The following is a 17707-nucleotide window of genomic DNA, read 5'->3' as shown; positions in this document are numbered from 1 at the left end:
AAAAAAAATCAGTGTTACATCAAGTGCTTCAGTTTTAAAGGTGACAGTTTTGACAGCTGTTTACAATCTTAAGTTCGAGTAGAGAACCAAATAACGAGGAGGTCTTGGTACTTCTGATTCCCCGAGCAGCGGAGGAGAGAGATCTTGTTCCGAGTGGTTTTCTCGATCAACGATCATTTGGCCAAAGCGAGGAGCTGAGATGTGGTCTTCACCGTATCTACGATTATTTTTAATTGAATAAATCTTTATTAAGAGTTAAAAACATTATTACATAGTTATTAATTAGTAATAATTGTTCGTTTATTTCTATATAAGAAAAAGTTTTCGCATTTTATCCCAAGAAAACGAAGAAGAAGTTTTGACATTACAAAACTTTAGCCCAAAAAATAGGAAAAACGGTCTATTTCCCTACGAGAAGTATGCGTATCACGCCAGATAGAGCTCATTCTTTGACTTCAGTCTATATCTCCATGAAATCAAAGTTCTATTCTTATTTCCCTCCGAATCGAAAGTTCTATAGCTTAATGTCCCTGAAACAAAAATTCGAGAACTAAAACCCCACAAAACTGGGTTTAATCGGTTTAATGTATACAAAACCGATAAACAAACCAACTAAATCTAATTATAACCAGAATAAACCCAATTTTACCCGTTGACATAATAATTTGACCAGATCAAAACTATATCAAGCATGAACCGATTAGTTTCATAGAGCTCAAACCCAATCGTAAACAACAAACAGAGCCACATTGCCCAAACAATGGTAGACACAAATATGCCCGTAATTAACAAATCGAATCAACCCTAAGGTAGATCTTGAAGATTCAAATCAAAATCTAAAGCAAATTCTCTACTTTTTAAAACAATCAAGAACAAATTTATTGAGCTTTATCTTCTGCATCTCCCTAGTTTCTATTGACTGTTCTCTTTTTTCTCTTATCAACTAAGCATTTTACAAGGTTGTACTGTTCTCTTGTATTGTACAGATTGTACAGGTCGTTTGTGACGAAGACGCCGTCGTAAATCCGAAGGTTGTTGAAGAAGAAGACAAGTGAAGAAGCTTTTTGGACGTTTCGCGACGGGAAGAGGAGGAGGGGAGAGAGATGGAAACAGCTTCATTGTTTCTTCCACTTCAGTTCTTTGATGGATTTGAGATCTGATAAGTGAAGAAGTTGTGCAGTGGCGGCGACGGCGTCGTTGGAAAATAGGTGGTTACGGTTGACTCGTCGACTTGTAGAAGAGCTGATCCAACTGAGTTGACTCAGCGAGGTGGTGACCTTTGAAGAGAGACAAAGTAGAGTCGAGGAAAATCGAGTCTTCACGTGAGAGAGATAGGTCGAGATGGTGGTGGTGGTCGGAGAGGATGAAGGCAGAGGGAGTGAATCGGAAAGTGGAAATTACAATTGAATTTGATTATTTGTTAATTACAATAAATTTCTCCAATGAGCTTTTGTAATTTTGATATCAAATTTATCAAAATCGTTTTTGTTGATTGAAGAATTGTGTGAAGAAGAAGATGATATCGGATCGGATCATTTACGGGTCGGTCATTTTTTAATTCATTTTAGAATCAAATTTTAGTGGTTTGGTACTCGGTTTGTTATTCGATTTACTTTGGGTTGAAAGCGTAAACCAATATAACCCAGTTTCGGGGACATTAAGCTATACAACTTTCGATTCGGAGGGAAATAAGAATAGAACTTTGATTTCGTGGAGATATAGACCAAGGTCAAAGAACGGGTTTTATCTGGCTTGATACACTTACTTCTCAAGGGAAATAGACAGTTTTTCCAAAAAAAATAATAATAGTTGATAATGAATGTTTTGAAACTAGTAAAGTATTGGACTTCAGAAGGCCCATATTAAGCCTAATATAGGCCCAATAGTCCAGCCGGAGTTCTTCTGACTTTAAAAACGAGTGACGAGAAGCTGACTCACTAAAAAACTATTATCGTCCATTCACTCGCTCTTATCACAAAACCCAAACCCTCCCAACTATTCCACGCGCCTACACACTCCACGCTCCTCACTCTACGAAAGTATATAACATCAAACGGCGTCGTATAACCGAAAGTGAACACACTTGCGCGTGGGTTTAATATATATCTTTTTTTAATAGCCCACCTGACTCTTTCCCTTTATTCTTCTATCTCCCTTTCTTTTTCCCATTTTCTTCAATTTCCCCCAAAAAAATAATTTAATCAAATCTCTCTTCTCTCTCTCTAATGGCGGCGACATTAGGCAGAGACCAGTATGTGTACATGGCGAAGCTCGCCGAGCAGGCGGAGCGTTACGAAGAGATGGTTCAATTCATGGAACAGCTCGTTACAGGCGCTACTCCGGCGGAAGAGCTCACCGTTGAAGAGAGGAATCTCCTCTCTGTTGCTTACAAAAACGTGATCGGATCTCTACGCGCCGCCTGGAGGATCGTGTCCTCTATTGAGCAGAAGGAAGAGAATCGTAAGAACGACGAGCACGTGTCGCTTGTCAAGGATTACAGATCTAAAGTCGAGACTGAGCTTTCCTCAGTTTGCTCTGGAATCCTTAAGCTCCTTGACTCGCATCTGATCCCATCTGCTGGAGCTAGTGAGTCTAAGGTCTTTTACTTGAAGATGAAAGGTGATTATCATCGTTACATGGCTGAGTTTAAGTCTGGTGATGAGAGGAAAACTGCTGCTGAAGATACCATGCTCGCTTACAAAGCAGCTCAGGTTATTTTTCATTTTCCAAATCTGATTTGGCTGATAGTTTTTTCTTTAGAGAACTCTGTATCTGAGATTTCTTCTATTGGTAATATCTACCAAATCTAGTAATTAGGTCTCGAATTGAGCTACTATGCTAATCAAATCTTGAGAAAGTAGATTGCTATTTTTCTTCAGTTTTTGTCTTTAAGAGTAAAAATTGCTTACCAAATCTTTGTTTCATTTATTTGTTACCAAACTGATGGATACATATTGTTTGTTTCTCTTTCGATGTGATGTTTTTGAAGGATATCGCAGCTGCGGATATGGCACCTACTCATCCGATTAGGCTTGGTCTGGCCCTGAATTTCTCAGTGTTCTACTATGAGATTCTCAATTCTTCAGACAAAGCTTGTAACATGGCCAAACAGGTTACTCTTCTTGTCTCTTTTTCATTGCTTGTGGTCTCAATTAGGAACATCTCTTTCTTTCTCTCCATTGTCTCTTTGGTAAAAAACATATAAGTCGTTGACCTGAGTTTGTCTTTGGAGAGTTTGCCCCTGTTTCTTGCTTGATGTTTTGACAAAGAGAATTGACCACTGGTTGACTAGTCTTGTTGTACCTTTTTCTTTCTTAAGATGTATTGTTGGTTAAAGAACCCTTTGTATATCATTTTGGATCACTTTGAATGAGCTTGCTTGATGTTTTGACTAAGAGGATTGACCACTGGTTGACTATTTCTGTCGTACCTTCTTAATATGTTTTGTTAGATAAAGAACCAATCTTGGTGCTTCATTTCGGATCACTTTGAATCAGCTTTTTAAAACAAAATTCCTCTTCTTTTTAAGAATCACAGACTCTATGATGAGGAAGATCCATGCTTTCTAATACTAGGACTGATGTCTCATTCTGTTTGAACTAGAACTTGTCGTTCATTTTTATCATTGTGGGGGCATTCTCAATTTTGATACTGGATTCACGATTGTAGGCTTTTGAAGAAGCCATAGCTGAGCTTGACACATTGGGAGAGGAATCCTACAAAGACAGCACTCTCATAATGCAGTTGCTGAGGGACAATTTAACCCTCTGGACCTCCGATATGCAGGTATTCACATCTCTTTATGCCGTACCTCGATATTTCAAATAATTATAAAGTCGTACTATACTCCCTTGTATTTTCCTTCACTATGAGAAATCATATCTTAGTGTGATTAGTGTTTTCATCATAGACCGCACCCGTAATCAGATGCATCATATAGAAACATCAACATCATCTTAAAACTGAAAAAACCTCAAAACCGTGTTTGCTGAGTTATTATTACTATATGCAACAGGAGCAGATGGACGAGGCCTGAGGATCTAGAGGAAGGGGGGAGAGTGTTATGCCCGATGTTTCCGCCACCAAATGGATCTCAAAATCCCCATAACCTTTGCTCAAAAACTGTGAACATATTTAAGTGTTTATGATGATTATGATTGTGCACAGCTTGATGATTTATCTACTCTACTAAACCTCTTCTCTCTTAATATTTATTGTCTCTTGACTCTGCTCAAGCCTTAAAAAAACTCTTTCTCCTCTGGTTAAATTATGATCCTTCTACTGTCTCGTCTAATTCAATTTGGAAACCAATAATCTTGGATTTTTTATTTGTGTTAATAAAATAAAGAACGTGAATCTTGTTGCGTATTATAAAATCCAGTCAAACCAAGAAAATCTGTGCAACATAGGTTGTGGAAGAGAGCGACCATAGAGATGCACACACGTATCAAAAGAAGTCGAATCTCTCATTACACAAAGAGATGCAAAACATCAAAAGTGTACTTGGACCACTTTGTCTGCATTGCATGCATGAAAACTATATTTATAAAAATAATAGTCTTTGGTCGATTGCTGAGACATTTAGTTGTTTTCTCATTCATAAACTTTTCTTTTTCTCCCACCAATCTTTTCAGAGAAAGATACTGTTAAAACCAAAGTTGCTCGCTCACACGTGATTCCAGTCCACGTTCATTACAAAATTGGAAATTATATAAAGTTTTATATGATTGTTAAACGATGTTTAATCTTGAAATTTAATTGTATAATGATTTTCTTAAGTATTGGTATTGTTTTGTAAGAAATTACGGGTTTCGTTTCTTTAACTTTTGGTTTTCAGTTCTTACCAAGCTTTTTCAGTTTAAATGAAAATAGTTGAATGGATCACATTTTGCAACATCTTATGTGCTTCTCCTTTTAACTATTGTGAAATTTTGTAGCAAATGGCATTTTTTTCGATAGCCAATTAAAAAGACCTGAGATGAGTCTCATGTTAGTTATATTATGCTTATTCTGAAAATTTGGTGTTCTCAAGCTAATTATTTTTGTAGTCCACGAATATTTGTGGTGCAAACGATATTCACACTTCTCGCCTCACCAGCAACAATTTTAGCTTATAACTAACTACACTAGTAAATAGTAATGACTATGTAGTTACTTATCTGGTTCTTGATATGCATAATGTATATGTGGCCTCGAGCCTCGAGCTTTGAGGTTGGACTTGGTACGATTCCGATGATTAGATATATTGTATTAACTTGGCCTCTACTTCAATATCCTAATTCGTTTCCATTTTTTCACTGGAAAATATCTAAGTTACTTAATTTTTTAATGCAATTTACTATCTAATATAATATTTTCTGTTCATAAATTGATGTTTTTCCATAATAATTTTGTACTAAAATATAAAATAATTTGAATATATTTTTAACTAATATACCAAAATTTACATAAAATGTCTTTCACATATTCATAAATAATCTACGATTTTATTTTTAAATCAAAACTTAGAAAACGAATGACTCGCCATATTTTCGTTCTAAAAAAAGACGAATATCTAAGTTGTTATACAATGTTTCTCAAAATATAAGAAATAAAGAGCAACCATTGACCTTTTTCACATAAATTTTCCTTACTAGGTTCCATATTTTGAATAAAAATATTTATTTCCTTGATAATAATGCTAATTTTCTCATCTTTTTAATCTTTTGTTATCCTCTCCTTCACATTTCTTCTCTTTACCAAAAATCACATTTTCTTCTCTTCCAATATTAAAAGCTCCCCTCTCTTTCTTTCTTTTGACCCCAAAGCAAATTCTACAAAAATAAAATAAAATAAAATAAAAAAGACATAAAAACAGAGACCAAATCTTTCTTCAGTTCAATCTCTTTACTATAAAAACGATATTTTTTTTCCTCCAAATCCTGTAACAGTAAAATTTGTATAGATCGAAAAAGCTACAATTTTTGTCGCTCTATAATGGCTGAATTCATGGAACCAAATCTCGTATCCACAAAGACCACCAATTTCGATGATGCAAAGAACAACTTTGTCGACACAACATCGATTTTTCAGATGGGTTTTCCTCTGGAGAGCGAAGAGATCGTTAGAGAGATGATTGAGAAAGAGAGACAACATTCACCGAGAGATGATTACCTCAAGAGACTGAGAAATGGAGATTTGGATTTCAATGTCAGAAATCAAGCCCTTGATTGGATTTGGAAGGTCAGAACTTTTTCTTCTGTTGACTCAATTCTTAGCCAAGTCAATATAATCTAATGACTTTGATATGAAAAAGATATGACTTTGCCTTATCTTTTGATCTGAATATAATATCTTGTGTCTTTGATTATTATTTCAGGCTTGTGAGGAACTTCAATTTGGACCATTGTGTATATGTCTGGCAATGAACTACTTGGATCGTTTCTTATCTGTTCATGACTTGCCTGTACGTCAGATATAAACTCATCCTTGGCTTAAGATTTTGATAATCTCTTTGATTATGGATTGAATGATTTATGAGGCTTGTGTAGAATGGAAAAGCTTGGACTGTGCAATTGTTGGCTGTAGCTTGTTTATCATTGGCAGCTAAGATAGAGGAAACTAATGTTCCAGAGTTAATACATCTGCAGGTTCTATTAATAATCTCATTTCTCTCTAATTGTATAGCATTAAAAACCAAAGTTAATATTCTAGTTATGATGACATTACTAGGTTGGAGATCCCTTGTTCGTGTTTGAGGCTAAATCAGTTCAAAGGATGGAGCTTTTAGTGTTGAACGTATTGAGATGGAGGTTAAGAGCAGTGACACCGTGCTCTTACGTTAGATACTTTCTGAGTAAGATCAATGGCTATGATCAAGAACCACACAGCAGATTGATATCTAGATCACTACAAGTGATAGCCAGCACAACCAAAGGTTATAGGTCACTTCTTTTTCATTGGGTTTTGGTTTTCTAAAACCTCAGTTTTGCTTTTGAGTTAGAAATGTTGATGGTGGTTGTGAAAAGGATAGTTGATGTGTGGGCAGGTATTGACTTCTTGGAGTTTAGAGCTTCAGAGATTGCTGCTGCAGTTGCTCTTTCTGTTTCTGGAGAACACTTCGACAAATTCTCCTTCTTCTCACACCTTGAAAAGGTAAGAAAGTCACCAAAAGCCACCTTCATTTACAAAAGTAGTGGTTCAATAGATTGTGAAAAATATGGAAAATCATGAGACATAGATATAGGCATACATTAATGCACACATTGTCTATATATGTCCCCTATTTGAATCCCTTTTTAATCCAAAAACTAGTTTGTGTGTAGACTGTAGACGAGAAAGACCAGTTCAATTATAGTCTTCATGTTTTCAAATCTCGTGACACATTCACATGTTGGTAAAATGTTATTTTCTTTTTGTTTTTTTGTCACTCCAAATCTAATGGTTCCAATTACAATCAAACTAGGTGACTCGGGTCCTCGTAGGGACCAAAAAAAGGCTCAAGCTTTACATTTTATTTGTCTGGTTTTTATGTGTGTGTGCAGGAGAGAATGAAGAAGATTGGTGAAATGATAGAGAGAGATGGATCAAGTTCAAGTTCACAAACACCCAATAATATGGTCTTGCAATATAAGACTCATCGCTATTCTCTTTCTACTGCTTCTGTTTCCTCCTCCCTCACTTCTCTTTCTTAATCTCTCTTCTTTTTTTTTTTTTTCTGTTTTCTCTCTTTCTACAGTGTCTTAATTTGGATTTTAATTGATGAAAAATCAAAGAAAAAAAAATGCATTTTTCTTTTTGTAACCCGCAACAGTTGATTAAAACGGTTTAGAAAAATTACATAATTTTTTGAAGGTAAACTAAATTTATTTGGAAGATAAGATGGTTATGTTATGTTAAAAAAAAAAAAAATGGTTATGTTAAGTAAGGCAGCTAAAAGCTATTGTTTTAGCTTCCCGCCAAATTTTGTAGCGGGGAAAAAAGCAGTTGCGAGAGTTGACTTTTTAGGCACAACTGCAACAGACCTTTGGAAAAAGTGGCTCGTAAAGTATTGGGCTTACAATTTAGCCCATGAGCCCATTTCAATATTTTCTTTTACCTTATCTTCCGTTTTAACTTGATCAGTCCAAAGTCCCGTTTTGACTCTTATTCCTTTTTCTTCTCACGAGAAAAGTTTTGGGCTAATTAGGTAGAAATCCACTTGTATTATATAGTATAGGCTCTTTATTCCTCAGAAATTCCGTCTCAATATATAAAAAGAATACAAAAAAAAATTAAAACCCTTTTAGTAATTTAAAAAAAAAAAAAAAAACTGGGTTTTTTTTCTTTAAGAAATTTTATGAAACTAATGTTGGACCCTTGACATTTACCTATCTTGCCTAGGGGTAGAGACGGGCCTGCAGGAATTGCTATAAATTTTGCATTCTTTTTGTTAAATGGACTTGCTATGATAAAATTATAGTTATGATGATATTAAACATCAACAAGGTAGTGAGATTATACTCGAGAGAGGTGTTAAAACTCCGATCGTTGGTTGTTCAAATCAGCTTGGTGGGAAACCACTTACGTGGTCGGTGTATAAACATGGGCCTTACTTAGCCTAAATGTTCTCCAAAAAGATAATTCAGTACTATATTATTAACTAGACCGTATTTGTTTATGCGAGGGCTACTTTTTTTTTTTGGCTATCTTTGACTATATTAGTATATAATAATAATGCTACTAAGCCTAAATATTTTTCAAACAGATTTTTTGTACATGGTCCCTTCTGTTTAATGAGTTGGTTAAGGCTCATAATTGTGTTATTGACAAAATGAAATCAAAATTTATGGTAAGACAATAAAAGATATTTAGACTTAATGGGATCCGTGGCTAGCAGTGAAATATCATAGATTAGAGATTGGGTTAGTCTTACAAAAGTGTATATCATGATATTTTGGTTGTAATCTGATTAACACTTTTGTAATCGTCTTGTACATTTGAACACACGAATTAGAAAATTTGTACATTCTTGATGATTAATCAACAAACTAGTTCATTAGTCAATAAACATTCGTCAATTATCTGATTTTTCATTTTGCTATAATTTATCAGCTCATAATCACATTGGTTCTCTACTATTTATTGAATCTAACAACCGAATTTCTTTTAACATCATCAAACAACAAATTTTCAAAATAGTGACTTCTAGCAATTTGTTTATCTTAACAAAGACTATTTTGGTGTAATAACATTTGAGCTTATTCGATTTTATATGGTTGTACTTTTTTTGGGAAAGAATAGATGTTGTAATATCACATCAAGTGGCAATAAAATGCCAACTATATATGATTCAGATTCACTAATAATCATTCGATCGATAAGAAATTTCAAAAGGACACCTTACCTTCTGAATCACTGTCGAAGTAGCCTTTACAGGCTATCAAAAGTCTTTTTTTATACATTTTTGTTTTTCTTGTTTATCCAAATATTTATAAATCCACTGACAGCTCTTTCCAACGGGTATATTGGCAATGTCCAACGGTAACAACACCAATAATTTTCACAAAAACTAATCCAGTGATCTATCAGGTTAGCACATGGTTTTAATAATTATCACAATTTTTTCACATTTTTACTATACTAACAATATTTTGCCAAAAGATAGAACATTTCTAAAGAAAATAAAACGGGTGGATCAAGTAGACAAAAAGACATGCGAAGTTGCAACTCTTGGTTTTTGAACTGAACATGTTAGCTGTCTCCCCACATTTGCCATGTCATAGACTTAGTTTGCCTAACATAATGATTTTTGTAAATATATGTATATCATTACAAATATTTGATTCTCTCTCCAATTATATTCTCCATCCAATCACAGCTCGATAAGTCAGAAGTTTATTCACCTAATCATCATAATTTACTACTTCTCTTCAGTTAACGTTAACTCATGATTATGGATTGTCTATTAAGGAAAGTCAATATAGTAAGATGTTAATACTTCATCCGCCTAATAAAGTTTGATATATTTTTCTTTCCATATGTAAATCCATTTACCTTATAGTATAGGTTCATTAATCATTATTAAGATGTAATTAAGCATAGTCTAATCATATTCGTTTATATTTTTTTTTTATATTAATGCTTGGGCAAACCCCATGTTCCAATTATGCGTTTGCATGTTAGTCTGCAAATTTAATCTTTAATATATTAAAAGAGATTTTTAGGAATCTTGTTTTAATTAATCGAAATAAATCTTACATTTTTCCTCCTTTTTATACATCTCTTCCATTTTTTCCTCACCTTCACAACTCTCTCTAATCTCATAATCTCTCTCTCTCTCTCTCTCTCACTCTAACACCAAAAGAAGAAGAAGAAGAAGAATTTCCAAGAGAAAGAGAGACAAATGGGTTCCAAGATTGTCCAAGTTTTCTTCATCTTGGCTCTATTCGCCACATCAGCACTAGCTCAAGCCCCTGCTCCTACTCCCACCGCCACTCCTCCTCCGGTCGCAACTCCTCCTCCAGTGGCTACCCCACCACCAGCCGCAACCCCAGCCCCAGCCACGCCACCACCTGCCGCAACCCCAGCTCCTGCCACTACTCCACCATCGGCTGCTCCTTCTCCGGCTGATGTTCCCGCCGCCTCTCCACCAGCACCAGAAGGTCCCACCGCTAGCCCAAGCGGTGCTCCAGGACCTTCAGATGCCGCCGCTGCCCCAAGCGCCGCTTTCTCCAACAAGGCTTTCTTCGCCGGAACCGCATTCGCCGCTATTATGTACGCCGCCGTTTTGGCTTGAGAACTTTGTTATATAATTTTTTTTATTTCCCTCAATTATTTCAAATCTTTGGTGTTATGTGAGAATTTGATTTATTTTCGTATTTCGCTATTTGATCGTTAATTTTATTTTTATTATGCTTTCGTGTGTCGGAATGGGGAAAGTAATTATTATCTTGGTGGGAACTAATGGAATGTTGACACGTGTAATTTACCATTGGAATGGCTTCATATGAGCTGTGTAGAGGTGGAATCAATCTGTTTATGTAAATCCAATGCTAGATTAATAAACCAATTTCATTACTCTTTCGCTTAAACATAATTAAACATGGTTTTGCTTCAGATCGTAATAATAAAGTGTAAGTAATTTGTGTAATTATTTGTCATATGCATATTGTAGAAACTAGAGTAAAGCTTTAACCAAAGTAGACAGATTTTTCAACATGCAAAAAAAAAAAAAAAAAAAGACTTAACTCACACTATCTAACAAGGCCAGTAAAAATAAGTTTAGTAAAAAATGGAACCAGTAGATGTTTAGTGTTTTCGTAATTAGTGATTGACGACAAAAATACATACACATGTTTGGTAATTTGCTTACTCGTATCCGTATTATATTTATCTGTAACACTGAAGCCTCTGGACAACATTACAAAAAGCCCATTAGTTCGATATGACCAACTAGTACAGCCCAATTATGTTGGCGCGTTTTTTTTTGGGTTAATGCGCATTTTCAGATATTTCTGCGTTATGTTTTATTGTTTAGCAGGAACACTCTAATTCATTAACATCAGTACAGCACATTCAAAGAAATTCATCTATTTGGGTTTGCAAATAGTTAATTGTTTATTTTCTTTTGGTGATTAACAACATTAAGTTTTAACATCTTCATTTAACCACATGATTATCATAAAAATTAGGTTTCTCATAAGTCATCATATCGAATGATTTTGCATGCAAACCAAAAACAAATGAAACGTGAGAAACTACGTTTTTACGATCAACGATTTGAAAATTGAATACTGAACATACTGTAATTAGCTAGCTCTCTACGTTTTTTTTTGGGCAAGGTGTTAATCGAAAGTCGAAACCTAAACAACATATATTCTTTTAAAAGTCTAAAAGCTTAGAAATGCCCAAGCATCCGTGGTCTAGTGGCAAAGGAAGCTTTGGGAAAGAGTGAAACTCTCAAAACCTGAGTTCGATTCTCCTTGGAAACAAAAAACACATTTGTTTGGGAAGTCTGTCAGTTGGGCCTTGGCCCAATTGGTTTACCTGGTAGCCAGAAATGCAGGCGGCCTGACTACCCCTTGGCACTTAGTCGGAAGGCATTCCAAACTCGGGATAGGCAGAGTGGTAGCCCGTAAAGGCCTAACCGTTAACACGGTGGACCAGTCCACTATGTAGCACCTCGGTGCATTCCTACCGAAGCCGACCGGATAGCCGATAGGGTTTATAAAAAAAATAAAAGCTTAGAAATCCTAAAACATCTTGAATCATAGAAAAACCAGTAATAATGTAAAAAAAAAAACAAAAAAAGAAATTACATAAACTTAATGATTATTATAATTATAATTATTTAATTTTCAGCTGCATGAGCACTGAAGCTAGCTACTATTGTTTGCTGATTTTCATTTTATATAATTAGGTGATTGCAATTTCAGATGGGGTGAAAAAAAAAAAAAAAAATCAGCTGGGGTGTCACTTGCGGTTCATATTCTCGTGTGTTGGTTCTTCGTGTATGGTTATAAACTCGGAATCATAGGGACCATAGCTAGTGTGAACGTGCCATGGTGGTTGAACATCTTCATCTTGTTTATGTACAGCACACGTGGTGGTTGTACACTCACTTGGACCGGCTTCTCCACCGAAGCTTTCACCGGACTTTTAGAATTCACAAAACTCTCTGCCTCTTCCGGAATCATGCTTTGGTACCATTCGTCAAACAAAAACCCACTTCTTTTACATTAGTTTATATTTAGTTACATATGAGTCCAAAACAAGTTCTTACAATATATTTTTTTTTCCCCAAGACAGTTTAGAGAATTGGTACTATAAAATACTAATCTTGATGACCGGAAACCTAGTAAATGCGAAAGTTGCGGTGGACTCCTTATCTATATGGTACGTTATTTTAATTTTTCTTATAATCATTATGTCATATTTTTATTGTTCTTGTTTGTAAATTTTTGTTGGAATTTGGAAAGCTTATACTTTAGCTGCTTTCCTTTTTTTTTTTTTTTTTTTTTTTTTTGTAAACACTTTCCTTTTACATCTTCCCCCGATGAAATAGCCGTCGTTTTTAAGTGTTAACTTACTTTTTTTTGGCAGCATGTCCGTAAATGGTTGGGAGATGATGATCCCACTTGCTTTATTTGCGGGAACCGGGTACAAAATTCGTATTCGTTTGCTAATAAGTTTACAGTTACGTATGAATGGGATGCTATATATTTATTTAATATCTCCATCAAAGATAATAAGATGGCCCAAAGGCTGCAAACTGTTTCACCAAAATTATTTTTGACATCCATTAACCTGTTTCCTTTACTTAACCAACAATTTGAAATCTATATAAAAATGGAAATATAGAATGGGCAGATAAAGTAACGTGAACAATTTGAAAAAACGGTCTATTTCCCCATGAGAAGTATGCTTATCACGCCAGATAGAGCCCGTTCTTTGACCTCTGTCTATATGTCCATGAAACGGAAGTTAAACACTTATTTCCCCCCTAATTGGAAGTTCGATATCTTAATCTCCCCGATTCTGAAAGCTGGAGATGTATAACCCCATCGTGCTGGGTTTACTCGGTTTACTGTATATCGAAACCTAATTAAACCGACTAAACCTAATTCGAACCGAAATAAACCTAATTCGAACCGAAATAAACCTAATTACTACCCGATTACAACCCGATTTCATTCACTTCCCCAAATCAAAATTTCTCGACGAACCCTAGAAACTCAGAATCGAAAATCGAAGCTCCTCGATCTGCTGCTCAAAATCTTGGAGATGTCGGTAGTTCCTCATGATCCTGATGTTCTCGGCGAAGCCGAAGCCGTCGGCGATGTCGATCCTGAAGCTAATGACAGAGATGAATTTCACATGGAAGAGATGCTAAGGGAGTGGACCGACGAACCACCAATCCGCCACGATGTGTACCCGGAGAGTGAGAATGAAGAAAACGACGACGAACCTGGAAGATTTGATACACATGTAAGGCGTGGTGATGGCCATTTGTACTCGAAGCAGAGTTTCTTCAGTGGAGTTGCATTCAAAGAGGCGGTTGTTGATTACGCTCTCAGAACCGGATGCAATCTGAAGCAGTACAGGTATGATAGTGATAAGATTGGATTCAAATGTGTTGGAAATGATGGTAAGGAGGATGGAGCTCGGTGTGAATGGCAAGTTTATGCGGCAATACTTCCGAAGGATCAAATGTGGAAGATTAGGAAATTCATTGACAAACATAGCTGTATCCCAAATGGAGAATGTGAGATGTTTAAGGTGCCTCATATAGCTAGGTTGTTTGTCGACAAGATTAGGGATAATCCCGAGTTCTACATGCCGGCAAAGATTGAAGAAATCATCTTGGAACAATGGAAGATTAGTGTGACTAGGAATCAATGTCAGTCTGCGAGGAAGAAAGCGTTACAGTGGATTGAGAAGGAGTATGATGATCAATTTGCAAGGCTAAGGGACTATGCGGCTGAGATTGTAGATTCAAACAAGGAGTCACATGTTGAGGTAGATTGTCTGACGACTGATGATGGTAAAGACATCTTTAATAGGTTCTATGTTTGTTTTGACAGCCTTAGAAGAACATGGAAGGATTCTTGTAGGCCTCTGATAGGTATTGATGGCTGTTTTCTAAAGAATAAGGTTAAGGGACAGTTACTGGTAGCATTAGGTAGGGATGCTAACAATAGGATCTATCCTATAGCTTGGGGTGTGGTTAAGGTAGAGAACACAGACAATTGGGTTTGGTTTGTGAAGCTGTTGAAAGAGGACTTGGGTTTAAGCAATGGTGAAGGGTTCATCATGATGTCTGATAGACAAAAGGTAACTGCTCTTGTCTTTTGTTGTTTTGTTTTGTCATTTCACTTCTGTCTTAGCTAATGTTTGTTTTTTTTGTTTCAGGGTTTAATCAAAGCTGTTCAGCTTGAGTTACCTAATATAGAGCATCGGATGTGTGTCCAACACATCTATGGGAACTTAAAGAAGACTCATGGTAGTAAAACCAGGATAAAGCCACTGCTCTGGAATTTGGCTTGGGCCTATAATGAAAAAGATTTTAAGCAGCACTTGGAGAAGATATTCTGCTATGACAGTGTTATCTACAATGATGTGATGAAAACAAATCCAAAGAGTTGGTCCAGGGCATTCCAGAAAGTAGGCAGCTTCTGTGAGGATGTTGACAACAACTCAGTGGAGTCTTTCAATGGATCTTTGAACAAGGCAAGAGAGAAGCGATTTGTTGCAATGTTAGAGACTATCAGAAGAATGGCCATGGTAAGGATTGCCAAAAGGTCTGTAGATTCCCATACTCACACAGGTAAGCTTCTCTCTTAATCTCTGTTGTTTACTTAATCTTTGTTGTTTACTTGACAGCTTTTATATCTTTTTTTGCAGGTGCATGTACACCTTATGTTGCCAAGTTTCTAGCTGGTGAACACAAGCTCGCTTCTACTGCCAAAGTATCTACAAGCACCAATGGAATGTATGAAGTGAGGCATGGTTCTGATTATCACCGAGTAGACTTAAAGGCATACACTTGTACATGCAGGAAGTGGCAGATCTGTGGCATCCCGTGTGAGCATGCATATGGAGTCATTCTCTACAAGAAGCTTGAACCTGAGAACTTTGTGTGTCAATGGTTCAGGACAGCAATGTGGAAAAGAAACTACACGGATGGCGTCTGTCCACAAAGAGGACCTAAGTTCTGGCCTGAGAGTCATAGGCCTAGAGTCCATGTGCCTGAGTCACCAGAAGGAGAAGACAACAAGATGACAAAAGCTGAGAAAAAAAGGAAAAAGGGTTTGAATGAGTCTCCTAGTAAGAAGCAGCCAAAGGCAAAGAAAAGAATCATGCATTGTCGTGTTTGTGGGCAAGCTGATCACAATTCAAGACACCATGCTAAAGATAAGGTATGTGAGATTCTTGTTGTGTTTGTGGCATTTGTTGGATTATACTAACACTTGATGTAATTTTGCAGGCTTCTCATTTTGTCTCGCAGCCTTCTCAACCTGAACCAAGTCAAGGTTCACTCACTCAAGCTTGATCCAAGGAGTAGAAGACTGTCATAGGGTATAAGAACTAGGGTACTTATATTGTGGTTGTCTCATTGTAATTTTCGACCACATTGTTTCTACGGCTAAATGGATGTTTTGTTTCTACGGCTAAATGGATGTTTAGGATGAATGCTATTTTGAATGCTATTTAGTAATCTTGTTTGTTCTTGTTTCTTTAACAAAAGAACAAACAAGATTACTAAATGCATTCTCTTACACATAAATCAAACAAGAGTACAAACATGATCATATTACAAAGACAAAGACATAATTCTCTTACACACTAGTCCACCAAAAGTAGAAACATAAATCCAATCATGATCATATTACAAAGACAAAGACATAAGATATTAGAAAGCTTGGGTTTACATTCATCGGATCATTCATCCTACAAGTTTGGTGAATCCAATCATAATCATACACCCTAACACTACTACAATCATCATCTTCTTATTGCTTGTTTTGGCTTCAGACAAAGCATCTTCCACCTTCTCAAATAACTCCTTCTCTATCTTCATTTGGACATTCTCGGAAACCTTCTTATCAAACTCTAACCTCTCTGTTCTAAGCTCTTTCAACTGCAGCTCAAGTTCACAATTCTTTCCTCTCAATGTCTCTAACTCATTGAGCAAGGCTTCATCAACCCATTTGAAAGTGTGATCATCGTTCCTTAGCTAGATATGAACAGTGATCTTTCAATATTAGAAGAATCTAAAACATGAAAACAGAGGAAATAGAGATTGACATTACCCTATGTTTTGCAGCAAAACCGCAACGAAAGTATCTCCGGTAAGGATTCGGATCGGATTTAGAAATCAATGCCACGATTCCTTCTCCGCACCAGCAGCTCTTTGGCACTCCGACCACTCTTCCTCTTCCACGAGGACCTGTAGAACCCGTCGAACTCGATGATAGATTGCTCATCTTCAAACTCAAATTCGGGTTTTCAAAGAGAAATCGGATTTTAGGGTTCTTGAGTTTTGAATTTGGGGATTTTGAATTTGGGAATTGGGGATTTTTTGTTTGGTTACGACAATGGGTCGGGATGTCGGGTTATAATAAGGAAACCGGTCTGTTTTTTGGTTTGGTTACGACCCATACATGGTTTCGTGTCGGGTTTACACATCAAACCGACGTAACCACGAATCGGGGAGATTAAGATATCGAACTTCCAATTAGGGGGGAAATAAGTGTTTAACTTCCGTTTCATGGACATATAGACAGAGGTCAAAGAACGGGCTCTATCTGGCGTGATACGATAGTTCTCGGGGGGAAATAGACCGTTTCCCCGAACAATTTGGACAAATCTTGTTATATATCCCACACTCACAATTTCCCTTTTTGTTTTATTCGTTTTAGCAAGTATTAAAGTCGATCTACTTGTAATCAAGACTCAAGTTCATAGACTCTGTCTGGATTATATGTATGCACATAAATTTCTTTACTCTTTAACATACTTATTGTACAAATAATAACTAATTTGTAGAGTTCGAGTGGCAAACGAACTAGGAGCGAGCTGGTAATGGCAAAGGAGCAAGATTTGCAACGCTTGTGTCGATCACACTATCGTTAATGGTTGGATTATTCTTCACAGTGTTCATAGTATTTCTCCATGACCAAATCGGTTCGATTTTTTTGTCAAGTGAAGCTGTCCTAAACTCAGTCGATAATCTTTCTGTTCTATT

General features: G+C 36.3%; 6 protein-coding genes and 1 long non-coding RNA gene across 7 annotated transcripts; 6 read left to right on the top strand and 1 right to left on the bottom strand.

The window, feature by feature from the left end:
* Positions 1-662: 662 nt before the first annotated feature.
* On the top strand, positions 663-1500 carry LOC110227292. The gene is made up of 2 exons (XR_002331071.1): positions 663-809; positions 996-1500. It is a non-coding gene; the product is annotated as an uncharacterized LOC110227292 (long non-coding RNA).
* Positions 1501-1957: 457 nt separating this feature from the next.
* LOC9309527 (14-3-3-like protein GF14 lambda) lies at positions 1958-4270 on the top strand. The gene is made up of 4 exons (XM_002873413.2): positions 1958-2711; positions 2990-3112; positions 3670-3786; positions 4016-4270. Exons 1-4 carry the CDS (start codon positions 2226-2228, stop codon positions 4034-4036), a joined length of 747 nt encoding a protein of 248 aa, XP_002873459.1. The 5' UTR covers positions 1958-2225; the 3' UTR covers positions 4037-4270.
* A 1510-nt stretch (positions 4271-5780) lies between these two features.
* On the top strand, positions 5781-7825 carry LOC9309526 (cyclin-D4-2). The gene is made up of 6 exons (XM_021021090.1): positions 5781-6222; positions 6359-6445; positions 6531-6629; positions 6712-6916; positions 7028-7134; positions 7524-7825. The coding sequence occupies exons 1-6, from the start codon at positions 5977-5979 to the stop codon at positions 7671-7673; spliced, it is 894 nt and encodes a 297-aa protein (XP_020876749.1). The 5' UTR covers positions 5781-5976; the 3' UTR covers positions 7674-7825.
* Positions 7826-10122: 2297 nt separating this feature from the next.
* On the top strand, positions 10123-11037 carry LOC110227290 (classical arabinogalactan protein 4). Its single transcript, XM_021021104.1, has one exon. The coding sequence runs from the start codon at positions 10364-10366 to the stop codon at positions 10754-10756; it is 393 nt and encodes a 130-aa protein (XP_020876763.1). The 5' UTR covers positions 10123-10363; the 3' UTR covers positions 10757-11037.
* A 2322-nt stretch (positions 11038-13359) lies between these two features.
* LOC110227870 lies at positions 13360-15303 on the top strand. The gene is made up of 2 exons (XM_021023770.1): positions 13360-14793; positions 14872-15303. The coding sequence occupies exons 1-2, from the start codon at positions 13744-13746 to the stop codon at positions 15301-15303; spliced, it is 1482 nt and encodes a 493-aa protein (XP_020879429.1). The 5' UTR covers positions 13360-13743.
* Positions 15278-16166, top strand: LOC110227288. Its single transcript, XM_021021099.1, has 2 exons — positions 15278-15878; positions 15947-16166. The coding sequence occupies exons 1-2, from the start codon at positions 15450-15452 to the stop codon at positions 16010-16012; spliced, it is 495 nt and encodes a 164-aa protein (XP_020876758.1). The 5' UTR covers positions 15278-15449; the 3' UTR covers positions 16013-16166.
* Positions 16167-16230: 64 nt separating this feature from the next.
* On the bottom strand, positions 16231-17306 carry LOC110227289 (uncharacterized protein At4g04775-like). The gene is made up of 2 exons (XM_021021100.1): positions 16773-17306; positions 16231-16696 (listed from the first exon to the last, which is right to left on the bottom strand). Exons 1-2 carry the CDS (start codon positions 16944-16946, stop codon positions 16406-16408), a joined length of 465 nt encoding a protein of 154 aa, XP_020876759.1. The 5' UTR covers positions 16947-17306; the 3' UTR covers positions 16231-16405.
* Between the last annotated feature and the right edge of the window lie 401 nt (positions 17307-17707).

Source organism: Arabidopsis lyrata (assembly GCF_000004255.2).
Source record: "Arabidopsis lyrata subsp. lyrata unplaced genomic scaffold ARALYscaffold_6, whole genome shotgun sequence".
Lineage (NCBI taxonomy): Eukaryota > Viridiplantae > Streptophyta > Magnoliopsida > Brassicales > Brassicaceae > Arabidopsis > Arabidopsis lyrata.
The sequence above is the reverse complement of the archived record's forward strand: the minus strand, read 5'-3'. Positions and strand labels throughout refer to the sequence as shown.